This window comes from Bufo bufo, chromosome 6, assembly GCF_905171765.1.
Source record: "Bufo bufo chromosome 6, aBufBuf1.1, whole genome shotgun sequence".
Lineage (NCBI taxonomy): Eukaryota > Metazoa > Chordata > Amphibia > Anura > Bufonidae > Bufo > Bufo bufo.
In genome coordinates this window covers 186722759-186742087 of record NC_053394.1, presented here as the reverse complement: position 1 = coordinate 186742087, position 19329 = coordinate 186722759, and the positions used below count along the sequence as shown (strand labels likewise).

The 19329-nt window shown below is 42.8% G+C and overlaps 1 protein-coding gene across 2 annotated transcripts in view; it reads left to right on the top strand.

Annotated features, from left to right (window-relative positions):
* NDUFV1 (NADH:ubiquinone oxidoreductase core subunit V1) overlaps nt 1–19329 on the top strand; it is a 126432-nt gene that overhangs the window by 15367 nt on the left and 91736 nt on the right. For both annotated transcript variants that reach the window (XM_040435131.1, XM_040435130.1), the window contains exons 2-5: nt 229–337; nt 441–520; nt 599–769; nt 2812–2995. In XM_040435131.1, coding sequence (XP_040291065.1) covers nt 242–337; nt 441–520; nt 599–769; nt 2812–2995 — 531 coding nt within the window. In that variant the 5' untranslated portion in view covers nt 229–241. The remainder of the gene's footprint in view (nt 1–228; nt 338–440; nt 521–598; nt 770–2811; nt 2996–19329) is intronic.

Here is a 19329-nt window from a genome sequence, read left to right as displayed (position 1 = left end):
AAGGCCCCTTAGTGACCGCCGTAAAAACACGTATGGGTGGTCACTAAGGGGTTAAAGGTAAGTCATCAACCACTTGTGAGCAGAGCCTACAACAATCTTCAGATCTTGTAAACCAATCTGATCGTTTTTTATTAGTGGGATCAATAATGGAAAGGTCAGCCACCAGATTGGCTGCCATAAATGTGGATTTTCTTTTGTGCCATTTTTATTGTGCCATCTCTCTTCTAGGACTTCTGGCAGGATGATGCTGTCTCTCCGACACCTCCTTCGCTCACCTCTCCCCTCCCCTTCACCTGTTGTTTCTCTAGTCAGATATAACTCTACAGCACCTGAACAGGTAATAATGGATTGTTTGCCGATGATGGGAAAGCATCTTAGAAGACCATCCTATTTATGTTTTTTTACAATAATCTAATGCCATTTGTTTTAAATGTTGTCAGGCACCAAAAAAGACCAAGTTTGGGCCCCTGAGTGATGAAGATCGAATTTTTACAAATTTGTATGGTCGTCATGATTGGCGGTAAGCCGTAAGGTTGTGCTTTTGGCATTGTGCTGCTACAATGCAGTTTCATGATCACCATTGACCTTCTTCCTTCAGGTTAAAGGGAGCTCTGAACCGTGGAGACTGGTACAAGACTAAGGAAATCCTTCTGAAAGGAGTGGATTGGATATTGGGGGAAATCAAAGCTTCAGGCCTACGTGGAAGAGGAGGTGCTGGTTTCCCAACAGGTCTGAAATGGAGCTTTATGAACAAACCATCTGATGGACGGTGAGCTTCAGTTCTGCCTGATGATAAATTCCACAGCGATTTGCATAATTTTGTGAATCATCATCATTTTATATGGAAAATAGAATTGTCAATTGGTTACAGGGTCTATTATGAAGTGTATTTAATGTCCCTTGCACCAGAAATATATGCCTTACCAGCGCAGGTGGTGTGGAACTACAGTTTTGTTTTCACTCCTATTTTATGCATACATAATGAGTTTTCAAAACGGTACCACACTTTTTTCAACTATTTAGAATTTCAAAACCAAATTACATTTTTTTTCTACATAGTCACCTTCCTTTTGAGATGCATTTTTCCCAGCATCGGATAGATCATTAGTATCTGACTGGGGTCCCACGTGTTGTACTCGTGCCGATCAGCTGTTTGAGAATGGCTCTGGAGTTCGCAGTAGTGTGGCGGCCTTCTCTCAGCTCACCAAGCACAGCTCCGTACGTTATAAAGCAGCTGTGCTTGGTATCGCAGCCCATTCCCATTCACTTCAGTGGGGCTGAGCTGCACCTAGGCCATATGTCCAATGAATGTGACGAGCGCTGTGGCCTTCACCAGCTTTTCCTAGGCCATGTGACGTCACATGGCCTAGGTGCAGCTCAGCCCCATTGAAGTCAATGGGGATAGGCTAAGATACCAAGCACAGCCACTATAAACGTACGTCGCTGTTTGGTGAACTGAGAGAAGGCTGTGGCGCTACTGTGAGCTCCAGTGCCGCTCTCAAACAGCAGATTGCCAGGGGTTCCTTGTGTTGGACTCCCACTGGTCAGCTAAAGATGATCTATCCAGAGGATAGATCAAAAGTAAAAAAACTCTCGGAAAACCCCTTTAAAGTTTCTTTGAGGGTTATGCTCTGCTGTCAGTTGCGAACACTCATATTTAGATTTCCTGCAACCTCTTCAACAGTTCTCCTGTTTTTGCAAATCGGTTACAGGGTTTTTATCTTAAAGGGAGTCTTTCACGCAGATTCACCCTATTAACATAATAGTGTTATCTCCATGGCATCCCCCCTATTAAAACTGTGCTTACCGTTTGTTCCCTGCTATCATCGTTCTGCAGAAAAACACTTTTAATCCACATGCAAATGAGGCTGTGAAGGTGCCCAGGGGCGGCGTTACAACGGCTGGTGCCCAGGCCCCTGGGTCATTTTCATATGAAGCCACTCCCCCTCGTGCATGCGCACGGTAAACTGTGATGCCCCGACTGCGCTCATTCAATGCGCACGCGCCAATATTGCGTTCATCGGAGCATGCATGGGATTACGGACGGGAGGAGGTAGGTTAGAGCAGAGACTAAGGGCGGGCAGATGCGGCGGAGGGGGAGTGGCTTCGTATGAAAATGACTCTGGGCACCGGCCGTTGTAACGCCACCCCTGGGCACCTTCACAGCCTCATTTGCATGTGGATTGTTTTTCTGCAGAATGATGATAGCAAGGAACAAACGGTAAGCACAGTTTTAATAGGGGGGATGCCGTGGACATAACACTGTTATTAGGTTAATAGGGTCAATCTGCGTGAAAGACTCCCTTTAATTACTTGTGTTCAGGGCTGTAGCAGGATGTCAAGAGCACTCTGCATCTGTCACACATTTCAATCCACTCATAGACAACTCTACAATGCTGAGTACACACGAGGAGATGAATTTGTGCTCCTGGCACACTGTCTGCCCACAAAATGTATATGATAGAACTCCCTTCCTCTTTAGTGCAATTTAAAACATTTCGCAGCCATCTTCACCACAATATGACAACTCTTAGACTAAATTGGAAGGTCAGTTGGCTTGCCAGTCACATGATATGACACCCTCAGTCATGACCAATTACTACTGCTCCCACCCTCGCCATTTCCAACTAAATTATGAAAGTGCTGGACTTTTTGAAGACCCCTTGTAATAGGTAGGGATATGGAAGAACTGTGCATGTATTTCCCTGTATCTCAATTGTGTAGCTGTAACTGATGTTTGGACTTCTCAGCCGACAACATTTTTTTAAAAAGTTGTACAGATTTTAGTAATTCTGATTTTTGATCTTTCAGCCCCAAGTATCTTGTGGTGAATGCAGATGAGGGTGAACCAGGTACCTGTAAGGATCGTGAGATCATGAGGCACGATCCCCACAAGTTGGTGGAGGGATGTCTGGTTGCTGGTCGCAGCATGGGGGCACGAGCTGCTTACATCTACATCAGAGGAGAGTTTTACAATGAGGCCTCAAACCTTCAGGTTGGTCAGACCAGGACTGGGAAAAAAAAATTGGCTACGAAACGTTTATTTTTTGGCCTCGAATTGCTTTTTATTCCCAATTGTATCTGTGGGAGGGGAGAGTGCATTCTTAGGGACATTATTATCCTTCGGGTCTTCCTCCCTGCATCAGGAATGTGAAATAGAACTGGATGAAACCTAGTGAAAAATTAAGTTCAGGCGCTGTCCAAAGGTGAGCCAGAAAATGTTGTATTCATTCCAAAGCATTTCTAGGCCATCTTCAGATACAATAGGACATAAAAAGTGCTTAAGGAGTGTGCATTTAAATACATAAAAAAATGTCAGGAATGTTGTACACATAGGAGGAGCTTGTAACTGTTGTGTTAAAAAAAAAAAATCACAAAATAAATAGCAAAATATTAATAAATTGGGTCTAGAATGCCCTACATTATAAACCTACATGTACTAAATTATTACTAATTTTTATTAACTACGGTACATGTGGAGATTAATATTAGTGGCGGCCCCAGGATAGTGTTCCAATGCGACCAGGGAAGCCATACTATGCAGAAGAGAAAGAAAATGCTGCAGTGCACGTTAAGTGATAGTGATTAGATCCAAGTACTATATTAATCCCTTAAGCCACGTCATGTATCTGTACATCATGGACTGCACTGCCTTAAGCCACCATGACGTACAGGTTCGTCATGGCAGCGACTAGTGTTGAGCGAAGCGAGCTTCGGATGCTTCATCCGAAGTCTTTGTTCAAAACTTCAGAATAATACTGTACAGAGATTTTCCTCCGTACAATATTACAGGATATGGGCTCAGATGAGCCGAAGTAAGTTATTCACGACGTGACTTCGCTGAATAAATTCGATAATTGATTTTTTAAGTGGGAAAACCACTTTAAAACTTTAAACCGAACTCTGCTTTGGTTCCGGACTATTACCACAATATTGCATGATCTAACCTGTCAGGTGAACATTGTAAATGTAAAAACTGTGCCAGAACAGCTTTTTTTTTGGTTACCTTGCCTCACTGAAAGCGTAATATTGAGCGTTCAAAAATCATATGTACTTCAAAATAGTACCAATAAAACTATCACCTTATCCCATGGTTTTCAAAAGGGGGTCACTTTTTGGTAGTTTCTACTGTAGGGTGCATCGGAGGGGCTTCAAATGGAACATGGTGTCTAAAAATCAGTACAGCAAAAACCATCTCCTTTCCTTCTGCCTCCTGCAGTGTGCCCACACAGCAGTTTACGACCACATATGGGAGGTCTCTGTAAACTGCAGAATCAGTGTAAAAGATCAGTGTTTCCCAACCAGCGTGCCTCCAGCTATTGCAAAACTACAACTCCCAGCATGCCCGGACAGCCTTGGCTGTCCGGGCATGCTGGGAGTTGTAGTTTTGCAACAGCTGGAGGCACACTGGTTGGGAAACACTGCAATAGATATTGAGTTTTGTTTGGCCGTATATGGTTCCAATCATGAATACAAAGTCCTTGATCAAAGGTTACAAAGCAGTCGCTGACCTCAGCTGTCCCTGAGAAAAAGGATGTTAGTGTGAGCGCTCTTTTGGTTTACAGTGCATGCACTGCCTCCTCTGGGTATCTATAATGACTAGATGCTTTGAGGCAGGAGTAACTGCGGTCTACTTGTATGAACACAGCTGGGCAGTGAAGGGAAAGATTTGCTGGAGCATGAGGGAGCTAATTAAGAACCTCCAAGATACAAAGAAAAAAAGAGTACATGGGGATATATCGAGAGAGATACAGTGTGTATGTATATTTTTGAAGGATAAAAAACAGGCACTCACCATCCGTGTGTTAAACGCATATTAGAAATACTTTTATTAGAACACATATATTCAAAATATATAAAAATATGAAAATAGTACAAACGACTCAAAATAACCCCCTCAAAAATGCTAATAAGAATGTATATTTTGCGGTATAGTTGTTGTATGGTCACAAGTTATTAATGTACCGGTTAATCTACCTAGAAAATAGTCTATTAGTAGAAAATTAATATTAGCTTAGGATATACTCTACTTCTGCAATCATAAACAGTGAATGGTAAATTGATATAGTCTCTATATAACAGGGGTGTCCAAACTTTTTTCGAGGAGGGCCAGATTTGATGAAGTGAACATGTGTGAGGGCCGACCATTTTGCCCAACATTCTTTGAACCATTAAAATTACATGCAAATTAACTATTTAATGCAAATTTTATTGCAAACGGCATACCTTTCATTTTGTGACTTGGATGACAAATCTAAACAGGTGTTAAATCACTCTGCCTTCAATATAAAAAACAGGAGGCAGAAATATGTCGGAAACAGTACATTACAAGGTTGTCTGTTAACTTTTAAATTCCAAGAATGTGAACAGGAACATAACACAAAGTATACACATATGTTCAAATATATTTATAACTGATTGACCAACTGACATTAAAGGGAACCTGTTATCAACTTTATTCCACCCATACTATACTAAAGGCAGAATAAAGTAGAGACAGGAGAGATGATTTCAGCGCTCTGTCATTTATAAGTTAAAAGTGTGGTTGCCGAGAACCAACATTACAATCATTGCAGACTAGGCCTGGAAAAGAGTCCCGGCCTCCTGAGAAGAGTCCTGGTTATTCATAGATTCCTGCTCTCCCGCCCACCTGCTGATGACTGACAGTCTTTCTTCTACCTAGTGTTCTCCCTTTCTCTCTAGGAGAGAACTGCCAATCGTCAGCAGGTGGGCGAGAGAGCAGGAGATTATAATAACCAGGACTCTTCTCAGGTAGATCTGACTCTTTTCCAGGCTCAGTCTGCAATGATTATGATGCTGGTTCTCAGCAACCACTGACTTTTAGCTCATGAGTGACACACTGCTGAAGTCAGCATGTCTGTCACTATTTTATGCTGCCCTCAGTGAGATTAGCATAAAGTTGATGACAGGTTCACTTTAACTGAGATTTTACAACGTATTCTTCTCAACTGAAAAAGATCTTGCTGCACTAATGTGAAGGGTGAAACTGAGATCTGGACTGCAGCAGATAGGCTAGATCTGGTCCAAAGGCTGTGGTTTTGATGCGCAAAATACCACGCAAGTGAGAGTCACTTAGTCTTGTCCGCATGCGATTCTTGTTAAGGTTCATAACAGAGAATGTCTTCTCACACAAATATGTTGAGCCAAACAAGCTCAGCATTTTCTTTGCCAATGTTCGAATCTCTTTAAAACGGCTCTTATCCAGTTGGCTGTAAAATTTCACAAGAGAGAGCTGTTGGTGCCGACTGTGTAACTCACTGTCACAATGCAGGTCAATGAGCTCGAGCTGCAGCTGATCTGGAGCATTGTCGGGGTCAACAGAGAATGGAGAGGAGAAAAGGGTGATCTCCTTTTCAATAGCTGCAAAATCTTGAAAGCGCCGTCTAAACTCCCCAGCCAGAGATGCAATGTCTGCTGCATACCTGCTCGCTTGTGCACTGATATCATCCTGTGGAAAACTGTTCATTATTTCCTGCAACGCTGAAAAATGAATGGTATTGGGCGGTGTTTGTGACAAATGCTTTTGGAAAAGTTGCAGCTTTGTTCCAAAGGCTTTGAGGTGTGGATAAAGCTGGTTCACCGCTGCATCTTTGCCCTGAAGACTCGTGTTCAGTACATTCAGATGCTTTGTTATGTCGACTAGAAACCCTAAATCAGCCAGCCAAATAGGATCAGATAGTTCTCGTATCGGTTGTCCCTTTGTTTCCAAGAATTCTCCAATTTATTTTCTGAGAGAGTAGAAACGCTGCAGTGCAGACCCTCGACTGAGCCATCTTACAACGTTATGATATAAGACATCTTCGTATTCAGCCTGGATATCCAGTAGAAACTGTTTAAACTGGCGGTGGCACAGGGCTCTAGAGCGAATATAATTAATGGTCTTTAGCACCGGTTTCATAACATGGTCATATTTGAGATGTTTAGCACAGAGAACTTGTTGATGAATGATACAATGCAGTTTAATAGCTTTGCCTCCTTCTTCGATCACCTTGTTACAGATTAGGGTTGATAATCCACTTCGTTCACCAGCCATGGCAGGTGCCCCATCAGTAATTATCCCAGTAACTTTGTTCCAAGGCAGTTTCATGTCATCTATGGCAGTACTAACAGAAACAAATAAATCAGTTCCTCTTGTTTGGTCCTTAAGGCTCTGGAGGTCAAGTAGCTCTTCAGTCACATTCATTTCATCGTCCACCCCTCTCAGAAAAATCAGCAACTGAGCTGTGTCGGAGAGGTCCGTGCTTTCATCACAGGCTATTGAAAAGAAGTCAAAATCAACTCCTTTTGACGTTAACTGTCTCTAGGATGAAATTTCTTCTACTCTCCGTGCTACAGTGTTACGAGCCAGGCAAATGTTGAAAAACTCTGACTTCTTCTCGGGACAGATATTCTGCACCATTTTCATAACGCATTCCCTCAGCAAAAGATTTGCAATTTTTAGCAATTAACGTTGCTACCTCATAGCTAGCCCTTGTGGCATTTTCATTTGACTCACGGGCTCTTGTAAAAAATCGCTGTTGTGACATTAAAACAGCTTCAAGTTGCTTCACCTTGTCACTGCGGTCGCGCCCTGTTAGCTTGACGTATGTGCTGTGTCTCGACTGGTAGTGTCTCTTGACATTAAATTCCTTATTAACAGCCACAGTCTCTTGGCATATTAGACAAACACAGTGATTCCGTATTTCAGTGAAAAAATGTTCCACTTTCCACCTGTCCTGGAAGCGGCGTCCCCCACTGTCAACTTTTCGTTTCTTATTTGTAGTTGCCATTATAAAAATTGGCCAGATGGGAGAAGTTATTTGTAGAGAGTACTAGGAGCACAATCAGATAATCAGATTCTAGCCCAGTGACGTACAGTGAGGGGTTAATGAAGGGTATGACAGCTTGCTACCACTGATTCGGATTATGCCCCCTTTTCTGCTTTAGTTCACAGCCCAGCCTGCAAGTGTGTGTTTTTTTTTTTCCTCAATAGACTCAAATAGGCTCAATAGCCCTTATGGTCGCTCTGGCCTTGTGGCTGTAAGTGTGGAGGCGCAGGGAGAAGGAAAGGCGACGTTAATTGGTGATGACTTTTTGATTATGATGTTTGGACCTGGAACTCAGCGCTAGAACGCAGCCAGAAACGTTTTAATAAATTTTTTCTTCTACATTTGTGACCTTCACACTGAATAAATGTCCCCTGGGGGTAATGTGATCCGTGGAGGTAGGAGACCTCAACAAACTGCTACTTAACCGATCACAATTATATTTTATGTGCAGTATGACATTTTGGCCGATATTCTGGCCTTACAAGAGAAGAAAAGCCGAGATCTCACGATGTCCGAGATCTCGTGACATCTGAGATTTGGGCTTTCCTTCTCCCTGAGCCCAAATACCGCGAGATCTCGGACGTTGTGAGATCTCGGCTTTCCTTCTCTGTGAAGGCAAAGACCAAATCTCGCGTGATCTCGGACGTCGCCGCGAGATTTGGCCTTTGATGCAGCCTCTTCCTGTGAAGCTGTGGGCTCCCGGTGAGTAGCTGGCGGTGACCGGTGAGAGGGGCCGGGGGCCGGAATACCCATTATTTAATCAAACCTCTGGGGGGCCGTTTTACTCCGGACCGCGGGCCGCACTTTGGACATGCCTGCTATATAAAGTAATGGAAGGTAAAATAGTTTATCATTACACAATTCATGAAAACTTCATAAATTTTTTTTAGAGCAAAAGTAATGATTCACATCAAATCGTGATGTGGGTTCCAAGAAACATTCCAATTCTCAGTTTAGTGAGGCATATAATAACAGGTAAGTATATTAGTAGTTTGTAAGTCTCTACTTACTGGAGACTGGTTTATATTTTAGGCTCACTGTACTAGTTAGGCGCTGGAGCTGGCTTCTCACGTGGTTCAGAACCTGTCTCGTGCTTGCGCGCCGGAGTTGGCGTCCCACGTGGTTTAGAATATGTCATGTGATACTCCCGCTCGTACTGCCAAATCCTCGGCACTTGCTGGTTTCAAAAATGTATATACTTTCAATCCGTTTATGTTCAGATGAAGACTGAAAATGATGGGTTCTGGTAGCTAGTTCAGTCTGTATCTTTGCCAGACGCATTTTGAAGTGCTCTTACCTCTTCCTCAGTGGCCACGATTCAGATCGGATCTACCCCCTTTTTTATACTCCAGTGTCATGAACTACATCGAAAACCCGGAATGGATTTTCACGAAGACATGGACAACATATCTTATATATTATCCCATTTCTATAAAATGTTATAATTTTCCTACCAAATATAGAAATATATAGGTAAATAAAATAACATAGAAGGTAGATAAGAAATGACATAGAAGGTAGATAAAAATGTAAAAAAACGCAGTTGCTTTTTTATTGCGATTTTCATGAGTGTTTTGTAATTTTAATGTGTTTATTTAATTACTACTTCTTTTCTTCACTTTCCATAACCTCTTAGTTAAAAATAAGTTAGATTTAACTCTAAACTGAAATAAACAGGGAATGTTTTTTATTTGAACTTGCTTGTTTCCCTTCTGAATGGACTTATTTGATAAACAAATAAACATATTTCTTAATTTTAATATTTTTTTTATTTATTATTAGTTATGTCTAGATCGACTACCGGATGGGATCTTGATAGAAGGACAAAACAAGGGCGGGGGCCTCCATCTGAGGGGAGATCGTGGTACTGGTAACACACAATGTCCCTTCAGTGAGGGCACCCACCCATATCTACAAGAAGCCAAATAAAGTGCGAATTGAGGCCTCCAGGTAACAATGTTTCAAATTCATAAATACGTCTGGATTCTTCCAGATGAAAAAAATATAATTAGATATTATACCTATACTGGGGAGGACCTGGTACTCTGGCATAGATGCATCGATTTTATAATTTTTTTATATTTTTTTCATCTGGAACAAAACAGAAGCCGAACTCAATACATTTTTAGAATCAATCAATAATAATCAGAACAATTTGAAATTTTCTGAGTATTAGCACACAACAAATTGAGTTTTTAGACCTATTGATTAAAATACAAACAAATCGATTATCCTGTAAAACTTATCAAAAACCAGTCTCCAGAAATAGTCATATTCTTTATTCAAGTTGCCACCGGCCAAGATGGCTACTTAATATTCCAGTTGGACAATTCAAACTATTAAAGAGAAATTGTACCAATGAAGAAGACTTTGAAAGAGAAGCATCAGAAATGAAAAATCCTTTTTTAATAAAAAAAAAAAACTATCCACCACAAATATTAGATAAATCACTTTTTAAAGTTAGAAATATGAAGAGGGAATTATTCTTTGAATCTGAAGATGTAAATCCAAACGTTCAGGAAGAACCCATTAGGATATTACCGTACAATATAAGAAAATTGAGGCCATAATAAAAAAACATTGGTATCCTGTATTAAAAGATAAAGTGATAGGTCCTTCACTTAGCAATGGCCCACATATCACATACACAAGAGCTTCTAATTTATCACTTTAAATTGCACCAACAATAAGCAAGAAAAAACATGGGGATTCTATTTCACATGGATGGTCCAATCTAAAAGTTTTTTTTTTAGATGTGGCCGATGCAACAATTGCAAAATTACACAAAACAACATTGAAGATGTATTTATCGAATAAAACCTTTTCATGGGAAATAAAGGATTTTTTAACATGCTATTCAACAAGTGTAATATATATGGTAGAATGCCCATGTAAAAAGCAATATATTTGAAGGACTAAAAGAACCTTAATAAAGACAATTTCTGAGCACATTACAAACTGCTATGAAAAGCATTCTTTATCCTTACATTTCAAACACCATAATAAGGAAGGTACTGGGATGACGTTTGTAGCTTTTGAGAAAGTGAATATTCATTGGAGAGGTGGGGATCATATTTCAAGAATGTCTAGACAAGAATCCAGACGTATTTATGAATTTGAAACATTGTTACCTGGAGGCCTCAATTCGGACTTCGAGCTATTTGGCTTCTTGTAGATATGGGTGGGTGCCCCTCACTGATGGGACATTGTGGTCAGGCTGTGTTACCAGCACCACGATCTCCACTCGGAGGGAGGCCCCCGCTCTTGTTTAATCCTATCAGGATCCCATCCTGTAGTCGATCTAGACATAATTTTTATGATTTTTTTATTTTTTATTATTATTAGTTAAGAAAATATGTTGATTCGTGTTATCAAATAAGTCCATTCAGAAGGGCAAACAAGCAAGTTCAAATAAAATACATTCCATGTTTATTTCAGTTTAGTTAAATCTAACTTTTATTTTTAACTAGCTGATGACCCGGCGTTGCTCGGGTATTTATTTATTGCAATTTTATATTAAATAACAGTGACTTTCAAAGTGGCCGCCCCTTTAACAGTGAACTCCGCAGCCAATGCGTTATCTGGAACCGTGCTTTCCCTATCCAGAAGAATGAAAACCTCTTCAACCTCTCGACCCATCCAATTTTAGAAACCTGGGCAACTTATCAGATCCCCCCCCCCCTGTAACAGTGCCAGCCACATATCCCCCCCCCCCCCCCCCCTGTAACAGTGCCAGCCACATATCCCCCTCCCCTGTAACAGTGCCAGCCGCAGATCCCCCCCCCCCTGTAACAGTGCCAGCCACAGATCCCCCCCCTGTAACAGTGCCCAGCCACAGACCCCCCCCCTGTAACAGTGCCAGCCACAGATCCCCCCCCCCTGTAACAGTGCCAGCCACAGATCCCCCCCCCCCCTGTAACAATGCCAGCCACAGATCCCCCCCCTGTAACAGTGCCAGCCACAGATCCCCCCCCTGTAACAGTGCCAGCCACAGATCCCCCCCTGTAACAGTGCCAGCCACAGATCCCCCCCTGTAACAGTGCCAGCCACAGATCCCCCCCCTGTAACAGTGCCAGCCACAGATCCCCCCCCCCTTCTGTAACAGTGCCAGCCACAGATCCCCCCTTCTGTAACAGTGCCAGCCACAGATCCCCCCCCCCTTCTGTAACAGTGCCAGCCACAGATTCCCCCCCTTCTGTAACAGTGCCAGCCACAGACCCCCCCCTTCTGTAACAGTGCCAGCCACAGATCCCCCCCCTTCTGTAACAGTGCCAGCCACAGATACCCCCCTTCTGTAACAGTGCCAGCCACAGATACCCCCCTTCTGTAACAGTGCCAGCCACAGATACCCCCCTTCTGTAACAGTGCCAGCCACAGATACCCCCCTTCTGTAACAGTGCCAGCCACAGATACCCCCTTCTGTAACAGTGCCAGCCACAGATACCCCCCCCCTTCTGTAACAGTGCCAGCCACAGATACCCCCCCCCCCTTCTGTAACAGTGCCAGCCACAGATACCCCCCCCCCCCCCCTTCTGTAACAGTGCCAGCCACAGATACCCCCCCCCCCCTTCTGTAACAGTTCCAGCCACAGATACCCCCTCCCTTCTGTAACAGTGCCAGCCACAGATACCCCCCCCCCTTCTGTAACAGTGCCAGCCACAGATACCCCCCCCCCCCCCCTTCTGTAACAGTGCCAGCCACATAAATAAGGGCAACATAAATAAGTAACTGATTCTCTTAGCAAAATGCTGGGTCACTTTCTTTAATTGACCCAGTCAATCTGCCAACATCTTGTATTGAAAAGCTCCAGCTCATAATGATGAGTCGTGAATATTCATGAGCTCCTGACTCTTTGACAGTTATTTTCCATCTGAATCAGCAGCAGGTGGGCAGGGGAGTGGCTATAGCTCTGAATTAAAAAATGCTGGACTCAGGCATCACGCTGGACTCAAATTAGCTCATTAGCATGTGGCATCTTTGTGTGTATATTATGAGGTAACCATCTGTCACACCAGTAAGTGAATACATCTAAGGTACTTTTTAGTAGTTAATGATTGTGTATATAATAAGTTCGATTATAATCAAATATCCACATGACAGGTTCTCTTTAAGTTGGCCCATTATGTTTAGTAATTGTATCACAGGCAGAGCCCAATGTGTTTTGGTAATTGTATTTTGTTGATTGCGTCAGACAATGCCCATTGTATTTTGTTGATTGCGTTACAGACAGAGAAGGGGGTTTTGTGTTTAAACTGTAAAACTGTAAATGTTTGGCTGCTATGTTATGTCCTCAGCTCCCAACCAGGTCCACTGGGGTGGTAAATGTGCCAGCTCTTCCGCTGGAGTAGCCTGTGGGGAGTCAGGCTCTGGACACACTGTTTTTGGGGGGGGGGTGGCCGGACCTGTGGATGACGCACTGTTTTGGGGGGGGGGGGGGGACCGGACCTGTGGATGACGCACTGTTTTGGGGGGGGGGGGGGGGGCCCGGACCTGGGGATGACGCACTGTTTTGGGGGGGGGGGGGGGACCGGACCTGTGGATGACGCACTGTTTGGGGGGGACGGGGGACCGGACCTGTGGATGACGCACTGTTTTTGGGGGGGACGGGGGACCGGACCTGTGGATGACGCACTGTTTTTGGGGGGGGGGGGGGGGACCGGACCGGACCTGTGGATGACGCACTGTTTTGGGGGGGACGGGACCTGTGGATGACGCTATTCACACAGGGACAATATACTGTGACACATATGATACTGTGACCAGCATAAGATGATCTTATGCTGGTCACAGTATCATATGTGTCACAGTATATTGTCCCTGTGCGAATAGTGACCCCCATTACACCACAGGGCACACAGTAGACTTTATATGTAAAATCTTTTAATGGCTCTGCTTTCTTCTATAACAGTACTCACTATAAAAGCAGCAGTCCGGCCAGCATGTGACGTCACTCAGTCAGTCACGCTCCTGCCAGCTTCATTAATGAAGTGGGAGGAGCATGACCGAGTGAGTGACGTCACGCGCCGGCTGGACCGCTGCTTTCATAGTGAGTACTGTTCTAGTAGAAAGCAGAGTGTAATGAAGCAGTTTTCATATGTAGTCTATAATCTTCAAGCAGTATCTCTGCTTTAAACTAGGGCAATCCTCTATAGTAGTACAACTCACTATGAAAGCGGCAGTCAGGGCGGCAGCGTAACCTCGCGATTCTCACTCATTCACGCTCCTCCTTCATGAATGAAGTTGGAGGAGCGTGAATGAGTGAGAATCGCGAGGTTACGCTGCCGCCCTGACTGCCGCTTTCATAGTGAGTTGTACTACTATAGAGGATTGCCCTAGTTTAAAGCAGAGATACTGCTTGAAGATATTGTGTATGTATGTATGTATGTATGTATGTATAAATATTCATCATCATTTTTCGCTAACTTGTGGCAAAAAAAAATTTATTCTAGGAACTCGCCATGCCCCTCACGGAATACCTTGGGGTGTCTTTCCAAAATGGGGTCACATGTGGGGTATTTATACTGCCCTGGCATTTTAGGGGCCCTAAAGCGTGAGTAGTTTGGAATCCAAATGCGTAAAAAATGCCCTGTGAAATCCTAAAAATACTCATTGGAATTTGGTCCCCTTTGCGCACCTAGGCTGCAATAAAGTGTCACACATGTGGTATCGCCGTACTCAGAAGTAGGGCAATGTGTTTTGGGGTGTATTTCTACATATACCCATGCTGGGTGAGAGAAATATCTCTGTAAATGACAACTTTTCCCATTTTTTATTTTATTTTTTATACAAAGTTGTCAATTTACAGAGATATTTCTCTCACCCAGCATGGGTATATGTAAAAATACACCCCAAAACACATTGCCCTACTTCTCCTGAGTACGGCGATACCACATGTGTGACACTTTTTTGCAGCCTAGGTGCGTAAAGGGGCCGAAAGTCCAACAAGTACCTTTAGGCTTTACAGTCACACAATTTAGCCCCGCCCAAAATGCCAGAACAGTAAACACACCCCACAAATGACCCCATTTCGGAAAGTAGACGCCCCAAGGTATTCACTGAGGGGCATAGTGAGTCCGTGGGAGATTTTTTTTTTATTTTTTATTTTTTCCAGAAGTTAGCAGAAATGGAAACTTAATTTTTTTATTTTTTCCTCAGTGTCATTTTCCGCTAACTTGTGAAAAAAAATTAAATCATACATGAACTCACCATGCCCCTCCGCGAATACTTTGGGGTGTCTTCTTTCTAAAATGGGGTCATTTGGGGGGTATTTATACTATCCTGGCATTCTAGCACCTCAAGAAACATGACAGGTGCTCAGAAAGTCAGAGCTGCTTCAAAATGCGGAAATTCACATTTTTGTACCATAGTTTGTAAATGCTATAACTTTTGCGCAAACCAATAAATATACACTTATTGGATTTTTTTTTTTTATCAAAGACATGTAGCACAATAAATTCTGACACAAACTTGTATAGAAATGTAATTATATTTGAACAATTTAACCAGAGAAAGTTAAAAATACACTTTTTTTGATTAATATTTTGATTAATATTGGAAAAACGAAAAATCTTAGCAGCAATCAGATACAACCAAAAGAAAGCTGTATTTGTGAGAAGAAAAGGAGGTAAAATTCATTTGGCTGCCAAGTTGCATGAACGAGCAATAAACTGTTAGTTGTGAAGTGCCGATTTGTAAAAAAGGGCCTGGTCACTAGGGGGGTATAAACCTGTGGTCCTTAAGTGGTTAAAACAGGGATACTATTCAACTTTATTTCTAGTAAGAAAGAAAGAAGGATAGTTTCGCATGATAATAAACCTAAAGCACTTGAACAAATTTATCCTATACAGGAGATTCAAGATTGAATCCCTGAAGTCAGTAATCCCCCTGATAAATATGGGAGCAGTTATGTGTTTGGTCGATTTAAGGGACGCATATTATCATTTCCCAATCCATCCCAACCATCAAAAATTCCTGCGATTCCTATTTCAGGACTTGCACAACAGAATCCTTCACTTCCAGTTCACAGCCCTCCCATTCGGGATCTCATCCGCTCCGAGACTCTTTACAAAACTGGTAATAGAAATGGTGGCACCTATGAGACAAGAGGGACTCAACATAGTACCATACCTGGACGACTTCTTGATTATAGGCGATTCAAGGTCTCTCCTTCTACCTCACTTAGAAACATTTTTGTCCCGTCTGGCGGAGCTGGGCTGCATAGTGAACAGGTCAAAGTCTGTCCTGCATACCTCCACGAGCGTGACCTTCCTAGGTGTGACCCTGCACTCACAGAAACAAAAAACCTTTCTCCCTCAGGTCAAGATCCAGGCTCTCAAACAGAAGGTAAAAAGATTCCAACTGAAAAGAGTATGTTCTATAAGAGAGGCGATGAGCCTCTTGGGCCTTCTAACTTTTTGCATCCCCTCAGTAGAATGGGCTCAAGCACATTACCGTGTCATGCAGAGCTGGATTCTGAATCGGTGGAACAAAAAATTAGGATATTTAGACCACAGGTTGCGGATCCCAAGCTCCGTGAAAATATCCCTATCCTGGTGGACAGTGGAGAATAACTTGTCCAGGGGAGTCCCATGGAGCAGAACCCCATCTGTCACAATCCTCACGGACGCCAGCAACTCAGGTTGGGGGGCAAAGGTTGAGGACCGATACTACCAGGGCTCCTGGGGGGAAAGAAATGTCCAATCAATCATCCAATTTCAGGGAACTGTACGCTGTCTGGAAGAGCCTGAATGCAGCCTGGGAGCTTCTAGAGAACTGACATGTAAAGATCCTATCGGACAACATGACAACTGTGTCATACCTCAGACACCTGGGAGGTCCACGCTCAAAAAGACTCCAGAGCATTGCGGAAGAAATATTCTGGGCAGAGAAAGAAGTGAGGTCCATGTCGGCAGTCCACCTGAAAGGCTCTCTGAACCAGGAAGCAGACTTCCTCAGCAGTCGGAAAATAGACCACTCAGAGTGGTCATTAAAACAAGAAGTGTTTGAGGCGATAACCAGGAGATGGGGCCTCCCCACGATAGACCTATTCGCCTCAAAAGAAAATGCAAAAATAATAACATTCTGCTCGCTGAACCCAAGAGACCACCCCTGGAGAATCGATGCTCTATCACTGACTTGGAATTGGGGCTTGGCATACGCCTCTCCCCCTGATCCCGAGAATAATTCAGAAAATCATGGAGGGGAGGACGACTGTCTTACTGATCACACTTTTCTGGCCAAAAAAGAGCTGGTTCCCCCTACTCCGGAAACTAGCAATAGAGGAACCCTGGAAGTTACCACCCATCCGGGACCTTCTTCACCATGGCCCCATCTTTCACCCTCACCCAGAGTTCTTCAAGCTCACAGCCTGGATCCTGAGGTCGCCATACAGAAACACCAAGGTCTTTCTGACAGAGTCATTTCTACAATGAAATACTGTCGGAAAAAAGTGACATCAGCAATATACCTTAAAATATGGAAAAGGTTTTGCTCATGGTCTGGAGAAACAGAATCAAACCTCAGGGAACCTAACATTCAGAAAATCCTGGACTTCCTACAGAACGGCCTGGAGATGGGGCTTACTCCCTCTACATTGAAGGTGCAAATCTCTGCACTTAGTACCTTCTTTGACACCAGTCTAGCTGATCATAGGTGGATTAAGCGGTTTATCAGAGCAGCAATCAGGCTGAGGCCCTCCCTAAGATCCCGTACTCCTACCTGGGACCTAAACCTAGTCCTTAACGCACTTATGCATCCTCCCTTTGAACCCCTGGAAGACTGCACAATAAAAATACTCTTAAGACTGCATTTCTCATAGCCATTACGTCTGCCAGACAGCTGGGAGAGATACAAGCACTCTCCATAAGAGAACCTTATCTCACCATTTCAGACGACAAAATCATCTTAAAACTAGATCCGGGATTTATGCCTAAAGTAGTCTCCAACTACCACAGAAGTCAGGAAATCACCCTCCCATCCTTTTGCGACAAACCAAGAAACCAGAGGGAGAGTGACTTCCATACTCTTGACGTCAGACGCACTGTACTGAGATACCTGGAAGCCACAAAAGACTTTTGAAAATCTGACAGTCTTCTTATCCAGAAGTAGGTCAAGGTTTGGTGGCTCACTCACTGATAATACGATGGAATAGGTGCACTGCCACACAGCACTCCCTGTTGCTGTTAAGAGTACAAATTGGAATAAAGAGGATTTGGCGTCACTCAGTATCCGGCATCAATATAGGCAAGGCAAAAGACAATGTTCAAAGGATATTATTTAATGACTCACAACATGTTGTATAAGATAACAAATAAAATGACAGATAAAATACTTGAAATAAAAACTCAAAAAATTGCACATATAGCCTATTGGGACCACTATATTGAGTTCTATATTCAGTCTCTAATATCCATATTGTTTCAAAGTTCGTAATAGGTCATATAGTGATCACCAGGTAGAGCCAATAACGGTTCGTGTTGGTTTAAAGCACTTTGAATTAACTGTAGGTGTACTTTACCACTCCTGTTGGCCGTGCGGATGCTTGGCTGTGAGCTGCAAGGACCTTTTGGAGGCGAACTCGCCTATCGACACTTCCCCGTGTTGCTGGATGTTACAATCTGCTCTGACCCTCCAGGACCTGGCCGTGGCGTCCCACGTGGTTTAGCCGGGTAGGTCAGGTGACTTCCTGTTCCAGGCGGGGTTTTTCAAATAAGTACAGCGTTCACTTGTAATTATAAGTGTCTTCCTTATATCGTCCCACACTGTCTGCCGACCATACGCGTTTCGGGATAAAGTCCCTTCCTCAGTGGGATTAGAATGTCCTTTTTATATCATCTTTAATTGATGAAGTGCATGCTGGGACAGTGGGGGACTTGGAAGACCAGGATGTGGATTTTTAATAATGGTTCATTCGTGATCATTTAGATGTATGTACTTTCATACAAGGAACAACAATTTTATATATAATCTCAGTGCATCCTTTCAAAGTATAATGCTATATGGATAATATTACAGTTACACAAAACATTTAAAATGCATAAATTTATTAAATATAACAGATCTAAAAAACGCATATGCGCACCTGCGATTTTGATGAGTCTTCAATAGGTTTGCACCAAATTGTTAAAAACATATAAAAATAATGGTAGATCAATGATATTATTTATTTATTTTTTTTATATTTTTTTTTTGGTAGATCAATGATTATTATTTTTAAATCAATGATTTCATATGTTTGTCAGGCTTTTCTCATCAAAAACAAAAATGATGAGAAAATAAGAATGATTTTACCATTTCATGCCCAGTATAGGAGTATGGAGAGAATTATTGCGAAGTATTGGCACCATTTACTTGGAGATAAGGTGGTTGGGCCCATACTTACCAATACACCCTAGATTACATATACTAGGGCCTCGAACTTGGGATTGAAGGTAGCGCCATCTATAAAGAATAAAGAACACAATACACAGAAACAAAATTGGTTATCCTTTAAAGGATTTCA